At 37.3% G+C, this 23,826-nt stretch overlaps 2 protein-coding genes and 2 long non-coding RNA genes across 4 annotated transcripts; 2 read left to right on the top strand and 2 right to left on the bottom strand.

The window, feature by feature from the left end:
* On the bottom strand, positions 1,778 to 2,394 carry LOC109839714. Its single transcript, XR_002246711.1, has 2 exons — positions 2,306 to 2,394; positions 1,778 to 2,211 (listed from the first exon to the last, which is right to left on the bottom strand). It is a non-coding gene; the product is annotated as an uncharacterized LOC109839714 (long non-coding RNA).
* Positions 4,809 to 8,328, bottom strand: LOC109836483. Its single transcript, XR_002245964.1, has 4 exons — positions 8,129 to 8,328; positions 7,981 to 8,034; positions 7,772 to 7,833; positions 4,809 to 5,117 (listed from the first exon to the last, which is right to left on the bottom strand). It is a non-coding gene; the product is annotated as an uncharacterized LOC109836483 (long non-coding RNA).
* On the top strand, positions 8,840 to 19,034 carry LOC109838128 (protein decapping 5-like). The gene is made up of 9 exons (XM_020406597.1): positions 8,840 to 8,854; positions 8,904 to 9,006; positions 10,299 to 10,399; positions 11,747 to 11,815; positions 11,886 to 12,938; positions 14,411 to 14,476; positions 17,760 to 17,951; positions 18,056 to 18,166; positions 18,720 to 19,034. The coding sequence occupies exons 1-9, from the start codon at positions 8,840 to 8,842 to the stop codon at positions 18,861 to 18,863; spliced, it is 1,854 nt and encodes a 617-aa protein (XP_020262186.1). The 3' UTR covers positions 18,864 to 19,034.
* On the top strand, positions 18,861 to 20,039 carry LOC109836482. The gene is made up of 4 exons (XM_020404387.1): positions 18,861 to 18,970; positions 19,043 to 19,170; positions 19,263 to 19,299; positions 19,390 to 20,039. The coding sequence occupies exons 1-4, from the start codon at positions 18,939 to 18,941 to the stop codon at positions 19,592 to 19,594; spliced, it is 402 nt and encodes a 133-aa protein (XP_020259976.1). The 5' UTR covers positions 18,861 to 18,938; the 3' UTR covers positions 19,595 to 20,039.

The raw sequence follows: 23,826 nt of genomic DNA, 5'->3' as shown, positions 1-23,826 counted from the left end.
ATAAGTGGCTGTTTGGTTCAATTTCTATAAAAAAAGGAAAAGAAAAGTACTCAAAATTTGATTTCCTTGTATTTCTATAAAATTCGTAGGAAAATTTTATACAACTTAAAAAGAATACCATATTTCTTGTTTTTTGCTATTTCTTTGTTTGGTTCAAAGTATGAAAAAGTTTATAACTTTATAGAAAATATTTTTTTTCCTTTTGTTTGGTTGGATGCCACTTTATAGAAAATAACTTACTAACAATACTCATGGGAAATCACATGGGAAGGATACTAATGTACTTAATTACTTTTTTAATACTAGTTGGATTGCACGTGCAATGCACGTGGTAAATTTTTTATTATTTATTTTAAGTTTATAATTTTATTTAGGGAAATGTTTGTTATTAAATTATTGAATGTAAGTAATGGATGAAACATATAGACATAAGCTAAAAACTCATCATTTGAACAATGAAATTACATTTAGTGATTTATTGGGTGATACTATACACACAACCTGTTATCTTTGACTTAATCTCAACATACACAAAAAACACACAAAAGATTTAATAAAGCAACTTAATACTGAATAACTTTATTATTCAGATATGAAAACCTCATTTTCTAAATTACCCCTCATTCTTTATTCTATTTACCACATTTTTTTTATCTTGACACATAAGCTTCTAATATGCGTTTTATTTACACTAATTACACTTTGTAGGGGTAATTACGAAAGTTAGCATTAACAATAAATAAGTAAATTAATATAAAACATTCGAGAATTTACCTTGATTAAGGTGCATTCTACTATTGCATCTTTCTCCGTACACAATAGGATATCATGTAAAACAGCACCAAAAATGGCAAACAAACACCGGTAATAATTAGGGAAAATACATGAAAAATGTCCTAGTGATAATAATAGAAGCAAGTTAATAATTATCTTTCCAGTCAAAAGAAGCCACACAAGACCCTCGGGTAATGGATCCTTCCCATCGCTGGCAGCAGGTAATACTTTTTGACATTCAGGGATAGAAAACCCCCTAAATTGAATACTCTGAAAATATAAACGTGGCGTCATCCTATTTAAATATTTTGTCTAGTACTCAGACATTCCTAGAAGGAAGCCACACAAAACTCTGCTGATGTTTGTATCAAATTTTTATTACTTTTTGGCACTATATTTTATAAAAAATGCACTGTCTTCAATACATACCGCATATGTTTACAATAAACCTCATGTCATTGAGGATAAGTAATGATGTTTCCCACAATAACAAGTATTCCTCTCAATTGCCAACTATAATCTAGTCAAAACACGACTTGAGATCAGATTAACTCGTATTCCAGACGACTATCGGTTATTTGTCAGTAATAGGTGTGTGCCCACACGCCACATGGGACAACATAAAATTTACATATCCATAATTGTTGAGATGAGCAGCATACCACAGTGATGTTGCCCAATTCGTACTTTTCCATGTTCTTAATTTAGCTTCTCAACCGCTCACTGCAATGTATAGTAAATAACAGGTAAGGCATAAGAAATCAACCCAATTATAAGCACAAGGGAAGATAAGTCTGAATGTTATATTATTATTACAATGCATAAAGAGTAGTAAGAGTGTAAACTGCATCCTTGACTTAATTATCGGTTTAAAAATAACATGTTTGATGTTTAATGTTTCGGATATTAGTTTATGTGTCATATTTAATGTATGCTTTGAACAATTACTCTACATTCAGTATCATCTCAAAACTAATAATTTGCAAATAATTTCTAAACATGCGTTGATCTATTAAATTGCTTATTAAAATCAAGCAATACCTTATTTGTAAATCTTTTGTGCGTGTTTTGTATATGCTCAGATTTAGTCATAGAGAACATGTTGCGCGTGCATAAATTTTGTTGGATAATTATTTCTTAATAATAAGAATATAGATGTTTCAAATTCCTTCACTTGCATCTTTCTCTGTTATCCTATTACCACTATCAATTTTAAATAGCTAATAAATATCTCTGTATACTTTTTCTGACGTCTAAATTTAATGTTTAACAAGATGAAGAGTGCTAATTGAGCTGAAGTTAAAAATTATGCAATCAAGAGTAAACAAAATGTATGCCACTCACACAGATATTATAAAAATTCCTCAAGTAATTGAAGATGCAGTCAAATGGCCTCATAATTTCACTTACCTTCTTGTTCACAGCAGCACGTTCCTCCTTTATTTTTCATTCAAACAAACACATATATTATTATTAACTTCATAAATTTTTCTTTGAAGATGCAGTCAAATGGCGTCATAATCCCACTTACCTTCTTGTATGTAGCAGCAAGTTCCTCCTTTATTTTTCATTCAAACAAAACACATTATTTTTAAGAGAGATCACAACACATTTAGTATGCGTTAGAAAACCATGCCCTCTAAGAAATTAAAAAAATTAAAATTTATGAAGACATATTCACCATCATTTGGCTTAAATTGAAGTATTTAAAGTACTTTATGAACTTTGTAAAGGTAACAACATATATAAATATTAACAAATAACCTTTTCGTAAACTTATAATATTACATTAGACTGAAGGATTTTTTTACATTAATGTTTACAAATACAAATAAATGATTTAGAATGTAAAACTTATGCTAATTCTTTTTCAGTAACATTTAAGCTATTCCTTATAAGCTTCTACACTAACTTTTTGTACTACAACTCTATACATAGCTTCGTTTTGTTAATGGTAGTACGGTTATCGTTTTTGCGTTGTCTCGATGGCATGCTTTTACAAAAGTTGGTCTTTATTTTTAATTTTTTATTTTTTCCTTTGAAATTCGTTATATTAGTTCATGAAAAAATTACATGAACAGCAGAAAAGATGCATTTGATGTTGAGAGCCGACAAGTAATATCAATCTTAACTAACTTCATCCAAAACTTAAAACATTAGAATACAGCTAAATATATATTCAACCAACCCTGGCAACCAAATAACCTTTATGATTGGATTTCATACGCCCCAAAGTGCTTATTTTGGATACTAAGGATCAATAGATACCATTCTTTTGCTTTTTCAAGATGAGGAACCTTGCTCCAACCTATTACATAGAGGATACAAGTACAATCAGATACAGTTAATTTGATGCCTAAATTGTCTACATTACAGAAAAAATAAGCAAGCATATAGGTACCAGCACGAAGAGTATGAGGATGCGTTGTGGGAGCCCAACATTGAGCAGGTCAAACTGAATATGCCCATAATACTAACCGTTTGATCCGTTTTATCGTCTTTCCAGAGCTAACCAAAAGGTTCACTGCTTATTGCAATAATCCCATTTATCTTATGTTTTGATTAGATGAGATATATTGTGAACGTTAGTTGTATTGAAAGTACCCACCGGCTCGTGGCCTTATATTGAGCCACAAATTGTTCAGGACCTCTTTGTCGACTTACTCTGAACACTTGATGAGGGTCCCACATGATTTGGCATGCGCCTTTTTGAGTCTTGTTTGGATTCAGTCTATTGGCGGCAGTTGTCAATTTTTAAATTGAATATTGAATAAAATTAAAAATGCCCAAGTTAATATGATATTATTTTCCTTCATAAAATACACTTATTAATTGTTAATACTGCCTTATCCAACATTCATGATTATTAATAAGCAAACCTGCAACTATAAATTAAAATTACAGTTATTATGTCATGTCATTGATGATGCATGGCTTGCTAGATTTGTTCATCCATCCCATTAATGTTTTCTCTCTTCTAATAACATAATTTGCGTAGAAGCCTATAATATGCACTATTGAATCTGCCACAATTCCAATTTTAAGGCAGAAAATGCTATTACACGATGATTTAATCCCTCTCTACTCAGAATGTAAGAAGTTATGGTGTTATAGGTACATCTAACATATAAAGGTTGCAAAGATAAGGACAGCTAACCTGACCCTGGCCGAAAGTATGCTTTGTCATAACCCGTCTTCTTTCTGCGCAATGCAAATTCTAGCATCAACCAGGGCACCCTTGAAATCTCATAGTTTTTAATTTGCATTACCTAGCAACGTTGAAAGAAAAAAACAGAAGAGTATCTAAATGAAAAATTGAAAAAATGATCGATAAAGGATGCAACTAACACGGATGTTTCTTAGATCGTAAAGACGCATTTGATCAACTTAAATTAGCATGACAAATGCCTTTGAACTTGAAATTTAGTGTGCTGCGCTGCAACCAATGAAACCACACCTGAAAGCAGGATGCATGCGGCAAGCATAAGATATGCCATGGCATTTCTTGCAATTAAAAGTGCTTTGCTTGTGTCATTAGCAAACAATAGAAAAAAGAGCATATTCATGCCTTGGTTATATCTAGGAATTCACTTATAAGCCTGATTTCATGGTTAATAAGTAATCACAGCATACTATATTAACCATAAGGTAGCAATTATGTTTGCGTCGATTAGAGAAGTCTTAGCCAGCCAGCATACCCTAGATATTATGTATTGCCCACTATATACAGCATCTGAAAGCAACAACAGGTTGTAAATTCCTTGAAAGAGCGCAGCTGCAAACAGCATAGAGATGGAATTTTCTTGCAATTATTAAAGAAGCTTCGTGGTATCATTAGCAAATAATAAGAAAAATAGATCATACTTATGCTTGATTATTATCAGAAATTTTAGTAAGCTGATTCTAATTGGTAGCATTCATACCGGAACCTACCGAGAAAGTTGCTAGTTTTTAACCTTGGTTGCTGATCCAAACAGTATCCTTACAATGTTGATGACCAGCATAAACTAAAAATTCATAACAAGCTCCATTGCAAGATGTTGGATGCTCAACATAACTTTTCAAGCATCCCTATGACATAAAAAATAAATGAAGTGAATCAAAATTATTACAGAACTATTTGTGAAGATAACAGACTTTGTCTTACGTTGGTTTGTCCAATTTTCTTCTACAAGTTCACAAGATTCATTTCATTGGAATGAGCAACAGAAGGACCTATATATCATGTACATTGAAGGTGGAGAATTACTCACATAAGTAATTTCAAAAATTTCACAATCTACGTACATCTTTTGGCCAAACAAGTCCCAGTGCTGTGTTCAATACAATTGTATGTTATATGCCTGCATTCAATAGATTAAAAATATGTAGAAAAGAAAAGTGATTCAAACTAACAGTTAATCAAACATATAAAGTAACAAAACTACCAGAAGGCAAGTCCAATCACTAATAGAAGTTGGATACACGAATAATTATAACATGTAGACTAAATAAGGACAACTAAAATAAGTGAAACAACATTTCAAAGAGAGATAATGCTAATGTTAGTAATTTCAAATCTAACATTTTGGAGAAGTTTGTCTCTATTGATGTATTTCGATAAGAGTCCTTATCATGATAAATTAGTTATATTAGCTTGCATGAAGGAATTGCTTGGTCAGGGAGTTGCTTATCAAACTTGTCATATGTCGATTTTCATTTGAGTAAAAAGAAGCTATATTGAGAAGAAAAGAGAATAAAAGAACAGGTTCAAAACAGTTTAGTATACTCCTATTTAGAATAGCACACAACACACTAAAGGGTAAAGCACCAAAATCGAACAATCATTTGATATTTTACAGGTCATGTTCAGTTGAGTTCTGGTGTAAAATAGATCTAATTTAGCTGAGAAATCAAAATTTAGGTCATTTTGTCTGACTTTCCTGCTGGATGCCTAACTAATTGAAATTTGGGAATTTTTTGCTGCAGGTTTATGGGCCAGAGGCTACGATGACTGGAATCTGCATGCAAGCTATTGAGTGTGTCATGTAAGCTACATAAATTCAAATTTTGATTTCCCCTTCAGCCTCTGTTGTCTTTTTTTTTCCATCACCAACTGAGGGAGTAGAAATTGAGGGTTGTGAACATCTCTTCGTCATGTGTGGGAAAAATATCTTCATAATTCAAGTTATGTAAGCCTAGGTGTGGTTGAATGCAGTTCATTATGTGTGAATTCTATGCTTTTGCCAAAGCTCTCTCAAAATAAGTTGTGCAAGATTGATGATAGAAAAGTATAATACATCCGGATATAATAAGTTTTACAATCACACACACATATATATTTCAAGTACATAAACAACTACGTCATGGAATAGCTACTTTTAAAACAAAAACTGATCGTCTACTTTTTTTTCTTCTGACATGTTCATGTAAAACTGATATTAATTTTTTCTTCTAACATTTTCACATAAAACTGATGGTAAATCTGAAAAATATTCAAATACGATCCAGTTCTCATTATGTTACATTATCAATAAGTGACATGATTTTTTTCAATTCTAATTACCACATAAAACTAAGGTAGACAACTATATATCCACAGAAAAGCTTTCATCCTTGCATTGATGGCAAGCTCTCAACAGTTATATTTTCATAATCTGATATGAAAACATAAAGATAACGAGAAAAATGAAGAAATTTCATAGGGGTCATTCACGGACCTAAGAATATGCTTTTCCATTGATCTTGTAATGGAGTTAAACGACACAAAGCTTTAACTCACAGATAAAGAAGCAACTGACACAAATCTTCTCCACTACGTCTAGGTGCACGAAGAATCAAATTCCTAATCACAAATGTTTATACCTTTGATTTTTTCTCAGGTCAAATGCAAAAAATGAGTCCAGTTCTCAAGAGGAATGCCAAACTCACATTTGGAGAGAGTCAGAATCGTCCTCTCCAAAATATTGATGAATGGCTATCGTTACATTATACAAAACTTGACATAACCCGCTTTTTGTGAAAACAATCAATCGAAACAGCATTCAGACCTAATCTGGGAGAATTGCATTGCCAGGTAGCAGACAACCATTAATGGATAAACCCTCAAAGCGTCCTCTCCACTATGTCTAGGTGCACAGAGAATCAAATTCCTAATCACAAATGTTACCTTTGATTTTTTCTCAAGTCAAATGCAAAAAATGAGTCCAATTCTCAAGAGGAATGCCAAACTCAAATTTGGAGCGAGTCAGAATCGTCCTCTCCAAAATATTGATGAACTTCTCAAGAGGAATGCCAAACTCAAATTTGGAGCGAGTCAGAATCGTCCTCTCCAAAATATTGATGAACGACTATCATTACATTATACAAAACTTGACATAACCCGCTTTTTGTGAAAACAAGCAATCGAAACAGCATTCGGACCTAATATAGGAGAATTGCATTGCCAGGTAGCAGACAACCATTGATGGATAAACCCTCAAAGCCACTCAAAGCAAATTGGTGTCCATGTATAAATATGTGCACACCAAACTGCAGCTTGCGCTATTAATGCTTGCTTGGAACTGATAAAATCCATGGTTCGGCCCACGTACATTGTCTTAGCCTGTCCTTGTTCCGAGATATGAAAGTTTTCTTTGTCAAGTGTTCTTTTAACTCTATAACCAACATAACAGCAGTAGATCCAATACATTTCTCTAGATTGACAATGCTGCATAATTTTGTTTCATACTCCTAACAAATGAATTTCTAATGCATTTCATTTTGCATCATGTATACAACAATATAACATAAAAAAATGCATAATCATCTAGACACATGAAAATTCCTAAATTAGCAACCATTTGATTAAAAAAACAACTCAAATAAGAACATAAGTACAAAAAAAACAAAAAAAAACAATTAACAGAAAAAAGAAGAGTGACCCATATCAAAGTTTCGATTATGGAGCAAAACTCATTAACAAAATAGAGGGAAAACGGCAAAATTTGGCAAAAAGCACTGAATTTAAAGATGGTACCTTGGCAAAGCAAGATCCCAGCTGAGGTCTTTGAAGGGGACGTGATCTTATTCACCAAAATCCTGTTGAGCGCAGGAATCAAATGGGAAAGGAAAAAGTTGATGAACGAATCAATAAGATCAATAATCAATAATAAGAGTAGAAAAGTGCAGGATTAGTTTAAAAGAGCTGATCTAACTGAGAAATGGAAAGATCGAGATTCCACTTACTTTCTAATCTCGCTCCAACTGCCCTTCGAATATTGAAACCCTCGTCGCTTGAAACTGCAGGAAATCGAGAATTAGGGCAAAATTAGAACAAATAGCTAGGGTTTTGTGTAGCGGGGTGAAGAAGAAGAAGAAGAAACTCAATCCTTACCGTTGTCAGAATCTAAGAGCTGTGGAGATGATGGTAGAGGCGGTGCGTTGATGATGATAATAATAATACCCATCTTTGGCATTTGATGACTTAAGATCGTGGGACGGCGTTGGTTGAGGAGAAGCGTAACCGATGAACCTGTTGCCGGAGGGAACGCGTAACCGACGATAAGTTTAAGGCTTTTCATTTCTGATTATGATGAATTCTTGTTATATTTACAATAGTTGAAGGGTAATTTAGGGTAAGGAAAGTTTTTTTGAAACTCCCTCTTTTAAAGGGTAGATAGATATGCGTCAGATTTCTGAGTGATTTCCGTCTATTTTGAGCAGAAATTGATTTTTATAAAATGTGATACTTTTCTGTACTTCATAGAAAAATTATCTGTAAAATTTTTTTGAACCAAATCAGTATCAGCCATTTTTCTATAACGTTTTCTATAAAACCACTCAACCAAACAGCTCTTAAAAATAAAGGGTAAAATAGGAAAACAGGGGGGGGGGGCGGGTGGGTGGGGGAATCTAAGCAGGCAGTTTCCCGGTGGCCAACATATAAATACAGAGAAAGCCCCGAGTGGGTACAAAAAAGCTCATAAAGCACCAACACCAGAATCCGTAAGCGAAAGCGTTTTCGCTCTGTCTAACAACAAGAGGTAAAAAAAAAAGAAGAAAAACAACAAAAAACCGATCTTTGGTTTACTCGATCGGATTGTTAATGCGGGCGGCCGCGGTAGCGGAGACTTCAAGATCGGGGGCGGCATCGCGCGGGGACGTCGTAGCATCGGAGCGCTAAAATAAGCCTCACCTCGAAGTACGAGATCCGATACGAAGGAGTCCTCTACAACATCAACACTCAAGAATCTAACCTCGGCTTGAAAAATGGTACTCCTCTCACTCTCTCTCTCCCTCTCTCTTTACTTTTTTGGATTAAAGATTTGGTCTAAAAGACTATTTTTTTTTTAATTTTTCAATTTTTTTTCTGTGGAATTAGGATTGTGTTTTCATTGATGAAAGTTTCTGGGATCATCTGGATGAATTAAGTCAGAGTTTTTGGATTATTGATTGTTGTTGTTATAAAAAGAAATCACTTCATTAGATTACTCTTAAAAGCGAAGCGATGAACTCCTGCTAAAGATTAAGTAAAGCAACTCAACTAATCTCAAATGAACTATCTAAAGACATGTAATAATTTTTTTTTTTCGGTAGTTCCTCACATGCAAAGAATTTTTTTTTTCTTTTTTTAATTTGTATGTGTGCATTGTGCAATGGTCCTTCATTCATCCAGATGGATTAACTTCTGTTATTGAGAACCTTCTAGTTGAGCATCAGAAAAACTAGAAGCAGTGTAAGGAAATCACATTTTCTGTTTAAAGTAAAGCGTAATGCACCGCTGAAAGTTCAGCAAAATGACGGTTTTTAGTATACCTTCATGATTATAAATGCATAGTGTGAATGTGCAGCTAGAGAGTAGAGAATGGCACGGTTTCTACTTTCAAGCATGTTACAGCCTCTTGCCATATGCCTGCAAGAGCTAAACAATATGTTTATACAAAAAGTTTTATCTTTGTTGCTTCGTTGCGAATTTGCAATGGACCTTTGATTATACAATGAAAACAGACGTGAGTTGGGGGCAGAGTGTTAGCTTTTGCTACCAGTCATCAGAGTGGGTCGATTGGATTTTTCCCGGAGACCATTACTTTCTCTGTTTTTGGCTCTAACTAGGTAGGAAGTCTTTGTATACTGGAATATATGTTCATAAATTGTCATATCCAACTCCTATTATTTTCTTAATGAAGGAAAATTCTTTAGTTCTTCCATAAGAAAGATGCTAGAAGAGCAGGATTACTTTTCTGCTTATTCTAGATACTGGCCATAGGAGTGGGTCAGTTGGATGCCACCATAGAGGATTTCATCCCTTGTGACTTGGTAGATGTTGTTTCTTAGTTTTTTTTTAATAATAATCTCGTCCAAATATAACTGTTATCATCAATCCTTTGAAATAATTGAAGAATCGATTCTACATGGAAGTAGCTTTTCTTCATTTATGTTGACACTGGATAAAATACTCATAAAGCAGGTTGCATCTCTATTTTCTTTTGTCTGCAGGCTTTTATCTAGTTCACAAATTACTTGCAGTTAACTGTTTGTTCCGACTCATTATTTTCTCTTGGTAGTACGAGCTTTTGGAACTGAAGGTCGAAAAAAGGATGGTCCTCAAATTCCTGCCAGTGAAAAAGTTTATGAATACATACTTTTCCGTGGAACTGATATCAAGGTACAGGGAACTTAACTACACCATGAAAGACGTAATGTATTAGGATGTATATTTGATTTACGATGTTTGTCTCTGATATCAAGGTTCAGGGGAATTACCTGCATACTGCTTGTTAACTTGCATAAAATTGTTAAAAGCTGAACTTTAGCTTTTCTAAGATTAAGGCTACTCTTTTGCTTGAGATTTTGGCCCTTCAGCAAGTAAATTACATTCGCATTTGCTACTGATGGCATAACGAGCATAATGCAAGAATTTAACCTGTATTTTCAATGTGTTAAAAGCTCGAACTTTGATTAGAATATCATGTGCTTCTCCTGCTTTTCATTATGATGTAATTTTCTAAATATTTGTTGGATTGACCTTGTTTGCATAGACACCTCTGTATAATATTGATACATGCCAACACACACAGGATTGTGATGGCAATGTGTAATATTTTCGATTCATTTCATGGAGATCTGTCTAAGTTATATGCTGTGGGTACCTCGTGTTAAACCTCTAAATATGGGTGGAACAAGCTGGGAATATCTACATGTTAATGAGAAATTTTCTCCCTGAGGAAAGAATGTGAAGCTTCCATGTTCTTTATCAAAATAAAGTATATTCCCCTTCTTGCACCAAATGATTTCATATAATATTATTGTTTTAAGATTAGTTACATTTCCTTCCTCACCTTTTGTAAAAATTGTTGACTACATGATTTATCATAAACCTTGAAGATAAAAGTTTAAAAATCTAGAGAAAAAACATGAAAGCTACACCATGGAGTTATTCGGTAGATTCATTTGCTTCTCATTGTTCATCATCTAGCCCTGTTGGATCTAGTGTGAAGAAGTTGTGTATTTAGTATGAAGTTTCAGTTATACTGCCTAAAACAATTGGGTCGTGTCCTGTGTAAAAGGAATACTAACAATTATACTATATAATGTGTTTGATTAGGAAGACTATTTGGAACCATCCACTTAGGTATATGATAATTCTCCAAATTTTGGCTCTTTAACGCATAAATGTGTAGGAATAGTATATTAACTGACGGATCAATCTCTTTGCTTTCATTTTTTTTGGTATCACCGTCTTCTATGTTATTATCCGATAGAAGAAGGTTGTTGTTTAGAGTAGAAGCATCAGCTCTAAATCGTATCATGTACGTACGCTAGGTTCTCCATAAACCGCCCGTCATCACTTTCGTATCTGTTGTTGGTTATTTTTGCAATATCGTATCATTTTGACATCTTACTTATATGTTTCCTCTTAAATTGTTCTAGGGGATAGTGTTGGCATATTTTTTTTTAATGAGAGATTGAATTTTTTTTCCGCTTTGATTATAGTTCAATTGCTTATTTTCAGGATTTACAGGTCAAGGCTTCACCACCTGCTCAGAATGCTCCTTTGCACGATGATCCTGCCATTATTCAGGTAACAGGATATGGAGGTTGTGCATTGGAGACTTGACTTATTTCAATAATATAGAAAGTTCTTTGTGCAGTCTCACTACTCTCGTCCACCACCTTCATCTGCAAGCTTCTCTTCCGCTGGAAGTGGAAGTGCTCCTGATTTTAACTCACATACTGCTGATATAACTCCCCACACAGATCAACTGGGACTTCAAAGTCCACCTTTCCAAGGAAACCTGCCTTTATATCAGCCAACAGGGAGCTTAGGGTCTTGGGGCTCCTCTCCTGCTCCACCAACTGTAAATGGCTCTGGGCTGGCAGTGGCGAGCCCTATGCCAATTTTGTGGCCAGGATACTATGCACCCACAGGCACACTTCCTCACTTGCAACAATCCCCTTTGTTGCGTCCACCAGCTGGACTGTCTTTTCCTCAATCCATGCAGCAGCCTTTGCAATATTTGCCTGAGTTTCCTTCTTTCTTGCCAACTGTTAGTAGTACATTAGGTTCAACCTCCGCAACTATGATCCCATCAACATTACCTCCACTCCAACCTAGTTCACCAGCTCCTGAAGCGTCATTTGGTGCTAATATGTCATTTGTGCCACATTCTAGTTTGGAGTTAGTTGCATCAGGATCTCAGCATGTGCCTGCAATGCTTAGTACCACCCGTAGTCTTGTTTCAAATTCAAATGTTAGTTACCAGACCATGCCTCAGCCGGCATCGTCCATGTTTGGCTTCTCTACTTCAACGCATGTTGAGAAGCCAAAAGCTAATGTGTCATTCCTGCCACATCTAGCTTCTCATTCAGAGCCTAGTGCAACAGTATCTCAGAATATGCTTGCCAGTGTTAGTCCTATGGTTGTACCAGCTCCCAATGTGAATTATCAGATTACGCATCAGCCAGTGACCTCAACTGTTATCAATACAAATCCTAGCCAAATTGAAACATCGGTACCTCTAATTATCCCTGATCAGTTGCAGTCCGCACCTTTAGTTGCATCATCTTCTCAACAATTACAAGCAAGAATTAGAGTTGAAGAGGTTAAGCCAGAGGAATCTAAGACCAAACCATTGTTGCCTGAGCCACCTGTGCCTATGCGTAAGGAACCTATACTACCATTGCCGACACATACTCATCAAAAGGTATGCCATCCTGACATTTGTTATTTTATTTTTAGTTAACTGATTATTGGGATTACATTGGTACGTGCTTGTCTGAACTACGCAACTTTTTATCAATATACCGGTAGTCATATGATGATCTCTCTATTAAGGGTTTCTTTCTACTGTCAAAAACCTGCTTCACATCCATATTTAATTTGTAAATTATTAAATCCTGTTCTCACTGATCCTGAACATTTGAAGTTGAAAGAATTGATATCCAATATCTTAGAAATTACAGCCACAGTAAGATGTAACGTTTTAGTTCTTTGAGTTTGTCATCTTTCTTGTAGTTGTACCTTTGCTTTCCATTCATACTCATCTGTAAATTGCAATGCCCTCCTTTCTCCGTAAAGAAATTTTTTCTAAATTTCGTATAGCTGTGGTACATTAAAAATAAATAAATCTGAAGTGTATATTTTTTCTTCTAGCGATCATTTAAATTGTAGTCATAAAATGATATAATATCAATTCATAGGAACTAGTTAGAGTAATAATTAATTGAAGTGAACTTATATTGTGAGCCTTGTTAAATTTCCTCTTATTGACGTAAATGGTCTGTCTGTATTGCTATTTAAGAGTTGGGATTTTTTTCCCTTATTAATTTGCTAGTGATGATCTCCCTAGTAATGGATTGAGATGTTGTGTAGTACCGTAAGAAGAATCGTCTAGATAAAATATCACTCTGCATGAACTGAATGCAAATATTTGGATCTTCGGACGTTACTGGCCCACAGAGCACTATGTTTGCAATGCTTGTTTAAAAGGAATATATTATGCCTGAGAGATATTTAGGGCAAATCTTTGATTACAAGCTGACTAACACGTCTTCTTGGTTTTGTAGATACCTCATGTTAATTTTCCCCTACCCAGCATTTTTAAACCTTCCCCATTGTCTCTTTTCAATGTAGTTTAGGGATGAACTCCCAAGTTTAAACTGCTGTAAGTTGAATCTACACTCTCCATTTTCTTGCTTTAAAGACTTGCATTCTAAACCATCTTTATCACTTAAAGGGAGTACCATTTGAAAATAGTATTCATTAGAAGGAAGTATACTACGTTTTATTGGAAAATACCTGTTTTTTTAAACATTTAATGCTTGAAGGGCATTCCATATATATTTTTGAAGTAATGGATAGGAATATTCATAGCAGGCATTATTATCCTACTGAATTGCTGATTTGCTTGACTGAAGCCTAATGTCGAAATTTGAACTATTCAAGTAGTTTTTAGGATTTTTCTTCCCTGTTGACTATTATCGAAACTAAAATCTCTTGAAGCTTCTTGTCATGGATAATTTTAACTGTATAAATTGCCAACTTTGTCATTGATTTGATTTGATACGGGTTCATGTTGATCCCATAAATTGGTATTTATTAGCTAAATCTGTAGTATTTGTTCATGCATACTGTTTTACTTCAACAGCAACGACTGATGTATTTCTGTCTTTGCAGCCAAATAGAGCAGTCTTGCATACTCATGAAATTAGTAGGGGACGTGGAAGAGGGAGAGGAAATTGGGTATGCCATTCTTTTTCTCAGTTCATTTTGCTTCATGTAGTTTAAATGACTTGGAAATGTATATGATGCGGGAAGCATAACAAGAAGCGAAATTTCTAATCATACGACTGTCTATCATGAAAGATATTACTATTATAGGCAAATAGTATCAAGAACAACCAAATACCACGTTGTTGTCTTTTAGCTGCGTTGTTAACATTATGCAGTGCAACTGCAGTTGGTGATACCTTGATGAAAATTATGAATTTACGATGACATGCATTTTTGCATTTTGAAAAGATGCCTAGTGGAAAGTGCATTACCTGCTACTTAAGTAAATATGGCTTACGAAGTAATTCACTCTTGATTCGGGCATGATCACTCCCACCCACCCCCCACACACCCACACCACACCACCCAACCAAAAAAGAAACCCCCTGTCGGAGGGGGGGGCGATCATGCCCCGAATCAAGAGTGAATTACCCCAAAACATTTCTTTTCTGATCCCAGCTTGAACTCCAATGTTGACCTTGGTTGTGAACTTCAGGCCCTAGTTGGAGATTCTGGCTGTAATTTTTGAGTTTTTTTATTCATCTTATTACTTTTTTTAAGTCATTCTTTTCAGTTTGGGGTTTGGTTGTTGTTATAAACTTGTCATTTGATCATTGTTTGTGATATGAATTCCTAATTTTTATATTTAGGTTTGATTTGAAAATGGGTTAGGGATTAAGAACTTATTATTGCGGAAGAAATAGAAAATAATGGAGTTGCAGTTTAAACAGGATTCAGGTTTAAACGGGTCTAAGATCTACTGATTTTAGGTTTTGATTAAACTTAGGGTTATTTACAGATACATACTCCTTAAATGATCCATATTTGCAAAGATACACCTCAAAGCTCAGTATTTACAAAATAGCCCCTCAAATCATCAACATTAGAAAAAACTACCTCTCATTTGACTCTGTTAAGTAATACACACGGTATATTCCATATATTCTGTTAAGTTAACTTTTATAATTAATTATTGATTAAAAAATCCCTCAACTTTTAATTGAAGTTCAATCAACTTCTTCATATTTTTCCCAACATCTACCCCCATCATCTTCTTCTCCATCATCTCCAAGCTTTCTTCTCCACTCTCTTTTTCTAGAATTGTTTTCGATCTTCCAAGACTCCTATCTTGCACCATTTACCCTAATCCACGAGCTCTTCCTCCACATTTTCAACACGTTCCCCCTTCTTATGGCATCCAATTCAAAACCTCCTACTCCACTCCAGGCTCACCCACAAATTCACCCACTCCTAGTCCTATGTCATCGCCAACGAAGCCCATGATGTCTTCGGCAAATCCCAAATGTCAACATCCTCCACAATCTCCTTCATGAAATGTCTGAATGGGACCCATCACCAAATCTGAAGATCTCCTTGACCCCATCTTGGCAGAGCTTGAGAAATCAAATGTTTTGAGATTTTTGAACTTGTGAGGAGTTCAAGAACGTGAACTTAATGAATACGGATGTGCGCGCTCTATGTGTTCGATGACAAAATCAAGATGTATACTTTGACTGGTAGCTGAGGAAGGAGACAAGGTTGGGTTGTTGAAGTCGAGGAGTATTAGACAATCTGAAATTGGCAAAGAAGGGGAGAAACAAGGTGATAGTTGAGGCAGGGGTAGATTTGTAAACCTACACATCGACAGTTAAAATCTAGCACTGGATCAAGGGGGTAGAAAAATTGAATGTGTGGTATTTTTTTCAAATATTGAGATTTGGGATATTTTCCAAATATGGATGATTTAAGGGGTGTATATGCAAATAGCCCTTCAACTTAAAAGAGAAGTTGTAATTGGAAATCCAGGTTAAGAAAGTTTGGTTAAATGAAATATTCTCCCCAATTCAAGTGGTTGCAAACTGCGGAAACTAATTTGAAGTAACTTACAAGAATTTTGGGACTTAATAGCAATTTCAATGATTTGAGGTACTAATTAAAAAATATGAAAGATTTAATAAGGGATCACTATAAAAAAAAAAAACTAAACATGCCATACGGTGATAACCACTCACATTCATGTAACTTTATTTTTTGATGCTTAGGTTGAGGTCCTCTCTGATCTTTTGAATTCCGGAAGGTAAAGCTTGGAGACAAACATCTTAAGTGGCATTCTGAAGTAGATAGCTTGGTCTTTGCAGGAGTCACAGTGTGGGAGGGATATTCTTTCTTATTTTTGAATCTGCGAATTTATTCCCAATTCATAGAGACTTATAGAATTATTCCTCTTTATTAGATTCCAAATAGTTCAAGCATATTACACCCTTCTGCATTCTTCCCTTTCGGTCAAAGGGAAAACCACGAAACACCCCTTTACCGTACTCTCTGTCCTTCAACATGAGCCTTCATATGGGAATTCTGAGTTACTCTCAATTTAGTAATGTCAGATTTCAAATAGTTTGAATATATTTCACCCCTTCTGCCATCCTTCTCTTCTCCTTTGTTCAAATGAAAAACCACGAAAACACCCTCTTCCCACTCCACCAGCAAAACTATAAATAAAAAATAAAAAATAAAGAAGAATGAAAGAAGGGGGAAAAAGAGGTCTCGAGTTCTCATGATTTAGATCTAAGTTGAGAGAGTAAGAGAGAGAATATTTTCTTTTTATATTTTATTAGTATTAGGGTTTGTAGGAGATTGGAGTTCAATCAAGGAAAGCAAGGGTAATTTAAGCATGTTTGAAAAAAATCATCTTAATGGCAAAAAATAAAATAGAGCACTCTAAATATGAGTCTTAATTTGATTTTGGACACAAACTGACAAATTCCAAGAGTTGGAGGATAATTTCAATGATCTATAAGGTTCAGGGAAATTTCTTTTTAAAATACTGAAACCAAATCAGAGTTGCAACATACAGAAGAACTTTAAATACTGGAACCAAACCAAATGAGAGTTGCAATGTACAGAAATTTGTGAGATTGACAAACTGAAGGCTGAGCTGTAACTGAGATTGCACCTGTAGATGGATGATGAGCTCTAGCTTCTACAAAATGGCAAGGACAGGCCTCCATGGGTGTTTAAGTGGGATCTGTAGTTGAATGTTCTGGATGCAAATTACATCAACAAGAAGAATAAGCGAACTGAAAAACTTAAAGTTTTGTAGTGATTAGTATTTTTTGCTTTTCCTTATACTTTTCTAGCTACTTCCACTATTCAATATTCAGTAAGCAAAATAACAGTCCGAGTATCTATGCCATTGCTGAGTATCAGTGAATTGACTAATTTGGTATAATTTGTCAATGGTTGGATTTTGCAGTATCCACGTCCTATGACCAAATTTACGGAAGACTTTGACTTTACAGCAATGAACGAGAAATTTAACAAGGATGAAGTTTGGGGCGATCTTTGTAAAAACAAAGGCCAACTAAGAGACGCAGAAGGAGACATTGAAGAAGATGCTGATATTGTTGATGAAGATGGCTATGAGCCTTCAAAATCTGATTCAAAGGTACAATGTGGCAGAACTTCCCAATTTCATTTACTACCATTAAAGGAGTAACTTTTTCCTATCTAAAGCTGCTGATATGTTATTTCCTTCAATCCCCAATGTAGCCCATCTATGTTAAGGATGACTTCTTTGACACTCTATCATGCAACGCCCTTGATCGTGGATCAAGTAATGGACGGCCCAGATTCTCCGAGCAGTTGAAGATTGATGCAGAAGTATGATCCTTCTTTATCAATCGTATTCTTGGTCTAGAAGAAAATCTCATGCCTTAACTCATAATGCCATTTTCACAAGTTTAGAGAATGTTTTGTCTTCTAATTTTCCACTTACTTTTTTCAGCTGGACTCCCTCTTGTCCACCTTCCTTGTTACGCATGTTCTATGTCCATTTTCTATACTTAGTAAAGGGTTAATCGCAAATAGACCCATTGCACTATCGCCTGGTTTCGGATAGATGTTCTATTGTTATATTGTTACAGATAGACCCACAAAATGATATTCTGACCCTTTTATCCTCAGTGAGAGAAAATTATTTCGACAAATAGGCCTCGCTGGGTAAAAGAGTAAAAAAAAAAATACTTAGGGGTCTATCTGCACTCAAGTGATAGTACAGGGAGTCTATCCACAGATATAGAACTACAGGTGGTCTATCTGCAATTGGACTATAGTACAAGCAGTCTATCTCCAATTAACCCATTATAAATTTTCTGGACATCATGCTCCGATTTACTAACATAACTCATAATGCCATTATATGGGATGGATGCAGACATTTGGCAATTTCTCGAGGTATCGTCATGTTCGGGGTGGTGGAGGGGGTTTCCGCGGTGGCCGGACTCATGGCTATTACGGCAGAGGTCACGGATACAGTGGGAGAGGGAGGGGCCAGTCCGGTCCATATCAACCTTTTTAGTGAATTTGACTTGTTTTTTAGTCCTTTCTTAGTTTGTTCCCATATCCCTTGAGAATAAATCCTATATTGGTGTGTATGGGTTGCGTTCCCTTTCATAGCTCGAGCATGTGAGTTTACAAAGGTCCAGTTTGATTTTGTTTGGTATATATATTAATTGTTACGTGGACTATATATCGCAGGTTTAGGAACAATACTATTTCTTTTGGAAGACAATTGCATGAGTTTTTTTTTGGAAGTTTACCGTGGCATCTTAGAGTCCACCTTCATCAGTTGGAAGTTGATCCAGAACACCAATTCCATTACAAAGGTGAAAGACGGAAATTTATTTTTCTGATAATATCAGCAACTGGTCCTCATATATATTGAAACATCGCATCTTTTTTTATTGAGGTAGTGTAGGCAATATTTCAGACGGTGACGAGATCTCCCCCATTGCGTTAGTAAACATATCATTTCTTTCATCATAATCGATAAATGTGGTTACATTTCGTTTTGTCAACTATATATTTGTTGGATTTGGGTGTAGATCCATACCTCCATCAGGCGAAATCATGAAGCAGGCGACGTCGATGGAATCGCAGGCAAGCTCCGACTCTGGCGAAGTCAAGCTTGAAGACGGAGCTGATGGCGAGCTCAAAACCCTAGCTACAGGCGAAGCTGAGTTGGAGAAGGCGAGATCTGAGTCGACAGGCGAATCGACAACTACAGGCGGAATCACGACCTCATGCTGACGAGCTGCTGAAGGCGGATTCGAAGACCCCAGTGCAGGCGGAGATTGAGCTCGCATGCGAGCTTTTGAACAGGCGAACTCGATTCGCCTGCTACGGAGAGAGAGAGAGAGAGCTCGCCTGCTCGTTGCGTTGGATCCAGCTGGATCCCACTCCCCTTTCAGCCTTAGGGTTTCCCTATTTAAGGGAATCCTGTGCACGAGAGAAAAATACCCGTTTTCTCTTCTTCTCATCTAAATTATTCTGGCGGCGGCCACAAAAGCAGAGCTTTAACGGAGAATTTTTCAGAGGAAAAATCTCCTGTTTCCTGTAGCGATTTATTAAGGAGAGAGCGAGAGGGGAGATTTTACTGTTGTCTCTTCTTTTGAGAAATCTCAAGTCGAGATTTGCTCTTTACAAGCTTTGTAATCTTCTTTTAATATAAAGAAAATTATTTGTGTGGCTCTCGAGGACGTAGGCAAGTTGCCGAACCTCGTTAAAACTCGGTGTTCTTTTTTCTTGTAAATTTTTTGTTTTGCTGTGGTTTTTTTTCCATTGCTTAAAACAAGATCCGGTAGGGCAATTCCGCAGAACGGGTGTCAGAGCGTATCTGAGTTTATCCCCAACAACTGGTATCAGAGCTCTTGTTCAGATCTGTGTGTGTAAGAAATGACAGAAGAAGACAAATCAAAAATTGAGAAGTTTGACGGATCAGACTTAGCCTACTGGAAGTCACAGATGGAGGACTATCTGTACCAGAAGGATCTTTATCGTCCGTTGATGGGTAAAGCAAAAGGAAAGAAGAAAGAAGAATCCGACAAGGACTGGGAAATATTGGATCGAAAAGCCTTGGGGCAGGTCCGATTGGCCCTCGCAAAATCTGTAGCACACAATATATTAAAGGAGAAGACGACGGTTGGGCTTATGGAAGCGCTCGCAACGATGTACGAGCAACCGTTAGCTGCAAATAAGGTGCATCTCGTCAAGACGCTATTCAACCTCAAGATGACAGAAGGATGTTCATTCACGATGCATCTCAGCGAGTTCAACACGATTGTTGATCACCTTATCTCAGTCGACATCAAGTTCGATGACGAAGTGCAGGCCCTTTTGATACTATCACAGTTACCGGATAGTTGGGCAGGTTGCGTGACCGCAATAAGCAACTCGGCAGGGAAGGAGAAGTTGAAGTTGAAGGAGGTGGTAGCTATGATTCTATTCGAGGAGGTTAGAAGAAAATCGAATGAATCGGAAGGTTCAGGTTCAGCCCTAAGTCTCGAGCAGAGAGGCAGAAGCCATAATAAGGGGAACCAAAACAGGAATCGATCGAAGTCGAAGAAGAAAAGGTCGAACTCGAAGGTAAGACCTATCAAAGGGAAATGTTGGAACTGCGGTCAGGAGGGCCACATGTCTTCTACCTGTAAAGTACCGAAGAAAAATGAGCAGGAGGCTCATATTGTGCAAGATGCGCTGATTCTCGCTATGGATAGCGATTCCGATTCATGGGTTATTGATTCGGGAGCCTCATTCCACGCCACTGCTAATAGAAGGCTATTTCAAAACTATGTAGCAGGAGACTTTGGAAAAGTATACTTGGGGGATAATGAACCCTGTAGTGTAATTGGGAGAGGCGACGTGCAAATACAGTTGAAGGGCTCCAAGTGGTCTCTGAAGAACGTCAGACACGTACCGAAGTTGAAGAGGAATCTTATTTCGGTTGGCCAGCTCGGAGCAGAAGGCTATGTCAGACACGTACCGAAGTTGAAGAGGAATCTTATTTCGGTTGGCCAGCTCGGAGCAGAAGGCTATGTTGCAACATTCACCAGAGATTCGTGGAAAATCTCCAATGGTACAATGGTGGTTGCCCGAGGCAACAAGACCAGTACACTCTACCTAACTTCACACGCGAGTGACACCCTCGCGATTGCTGCAGGCAATGAGAGTGCAGATCTGTGGCACAATAGGCTGGGACACATGAGTGAGAAGGGTATGAAGATTCTACACTCAGAAGGGAAGCTAACCGGCATCGATTCGGTGGAAGTTGGTGTTCGCGAAGACTGCATCTTTAGGAAGCAGAAGAGAGTTAGTTTTTTAAAGGGTGGAAGACCACCTAAAGTTCACAAGCTAGAGCTTGTTCATACAGACATATGGGGTCCAGCTAGCGTGTCTTCTCTTGGCGGTTGTCACCTTTATCGACGATCACTCGAGAAAGGTGTGGGTATACTTCATGAAGCACAAGTCAGAGGTGTTTAACATTTTCAAGAAGTGGAAAGCCATGGTGGAGAACGAGACAGATCTGAAAGTGAAGTGTCTGAGATCAGACAATGGTGGAGAATATAATTTGGAGGAGTTCAAGAAGTTCTGTGCTCTAAACGGGATTCGTTTGGAGAGGACTACTCCAGGGACGCCGCAACAGAACGGCGTAGCAGAAAGAATGAACAGAACGCTGACAGAACGTGCGAGGAGCATGCGTCTACATGCAGGTCTACCTAAAACCTTTTGGGCGGACGCGGTGCATACAGCAGCGTACTTGATAAATCACGGACCATCAGTTCCATTGAACTTCGGGATTCCGGAAGAGGTTTGGAGTGGTAAGAAAGTTAATCTCTCGCACTTAAGAGTCTTTGGGTGCGTGGCATATGTCCACATCAGTGACCATGTCAGGGACAAGCTAGAAGCTAAGTCATTGAAGTGTACATTCATTGGGTACGGCATTGATGAGTTCGGGTATCGTCTGTGGGATGAGAAGAACAGGAAAATCATCAGAAGCCGAGATGTCATATTCAATGAGGAAGTGATGTACAAGGACAGGGACAATGCCAAGGCGGGCCAAAACAGTGGGAGCAGCACTACGGATGCGGACACATCCTAGTACATGGATTTGGAGGAACTTCCAGATGGGGGAGACAACGTCGATTCTGACCAAAGAACGGAGGAGACTCCAGTTGTAGAACCGACTACCCAGGGCGAGGAGCTTAGAAGGTCATCCAGGGTACCCAAACCGAATCCCAGGTATCTCTCTTCACTAGACTACCTACTTTTGACAGATAGCGGAGAACCAGAATGCTATGAGGAGGCTATGCAAGTGAGAGAATCTCAGCAGTGGGAGCATGCAATGCAAGAAGAGATGGATTCTCTCCACTCGAACGAGACATGAGAGTTAGCCCAGCTACCTGCACAGAAGAAGGCCTTGCATAACAAGTGGGTTTACCGAGTCAAGCAGGAGAGTGATGGAAGAAAGAGATACAAGACCAGATTAGTCGTGAAAGGGTTCCAACAGCGGGAAGGAGTGAATTATACGGAGATATTTTCCCCCGTTGTGAAGCTCACAACCATCAGGGTGGTGTTGAGCTTGGTAGCTGCTGAAAATCTCTATCTTGAGCAGTTAGATGTGAAGACTGTCTTTCTTCATGGCGACTTGGATGAAGAAATCTACATGAAGCAACCTGTTGGCTTCATTGAAGAAGGAAAGGAAGAGATGGTGTGTAGGCTCAAGAAGAGCTTATACGGATTGAAACATTGGCTTCATTGAAGAAGGAAAGGAAGAGATGGTGTGTAGGCTCAAGAAGAGCTTATACGGATTGAAACATGCTCCACGACAGTGGTATAAGAAGTTTGATAACTTCATGCAAAGCAATGGCTATGGCAGATGCAATTCAGATCGTTGCTGTTACTTCAAGAGGTTCGAGTTCAGCTATATCGTGTTATTGCTGTATATCGATGACATGTTAGTTGCAGGACCGTGTTTACAGGAGATAAACAAGCTAAAGAAGCAGTTAGCAAAGGAGTTTGCAATGAAAGATCAGGGTGCAGTGAAGTAAATTCTTGGGATGCGGATCAGTCGGGATGCGGCCGAGGGGACGTTGAAGTTGAGTCAGTCTGAATACATTGAGAAGGTACTTCAGAGATTAAATATGCAGAATGCTAAGGTCGTTAGCACGTCCCTTGGAAGCCAGTTCAAGTTGTCTGGTGAACAATCACCCAAGACTGATGCTGAGAAGGAGCACATGAGGAAGGTGCCGTATTCATCAGCCATTGGTAGTCTGATGTACGCAATGGTTTGCACGAGGCCGGACATTGCCCATGCAGTGGGAGTTGTAAGCAGGTTTGCAAGCAACCCAGGAAAGCAGCATTAGGAGGCCGTGAAGTGGATATTGCGATATCTGAGAGGGACTACGAATATGCCACTGTGTTTCGGGAGAAAAGAGTTGACACTGCAGGGATACATGGATGCAGATTTTGCCGGTGATCATGAT

Source organism: Asparagus officinalis, chromosome 4 (genome assembly GCF_001876935.1).
Source record: "Asparagus officinalis chromosome 4, Aspof.V1, whole genome shotgun sequence".
Lineage (NCBI taxonomy): Eukaryota > Viridiplantae > Streptophyta > Magnoliopsida > Asparagales > Asparagaceae > Asparagus > Asparagus officinalis.
The sequence above is the reverse complement of the archived record's forward strand: the minus strand, read 5'-3'. Positions and strand labels throughout refer to the sequence as shown.

Bases quoted from the DNA above. Each gene is read 5' to 3' on its own strand.
- LOC109838128 (XM_020406597.1), top strand. The intron at 9,007-10,298 runs GTACTCCTCTCA...TTCTCTTGGTAG, and splicing joins TAACCTCGGCTTGAAAAATG to TACGAGCTTTTGGAACTGAA. The intron at 17,952-18,055 runs GTACAATGTGGC...TCCCCAATGTAG, and splicing joins CTTCAAAATCTGATTCAAAG to CCCATCTATGTTAAGGATGA.
- LOC109836482 (XM_020404387.1), top strand. From the start codon at position 18,939: ATGGGTTGCGTTCCCTTTCATAGCTCGAGCAT. The intron at 18,971-19,042 runs GTGAGTTTACAA...TATATATCGCAG, and splicing joins CCCTTTCATAGCTCGAGCAT to GTTTAGGAACAATACTATTT. The intron at 19,300-19,389 runs GTTAGTAAACAT...ATTTGGGTGTAG, and splicing joins GACGAGATCTCCCCCATTGC to ATCCATACCTCCATCAGGCG.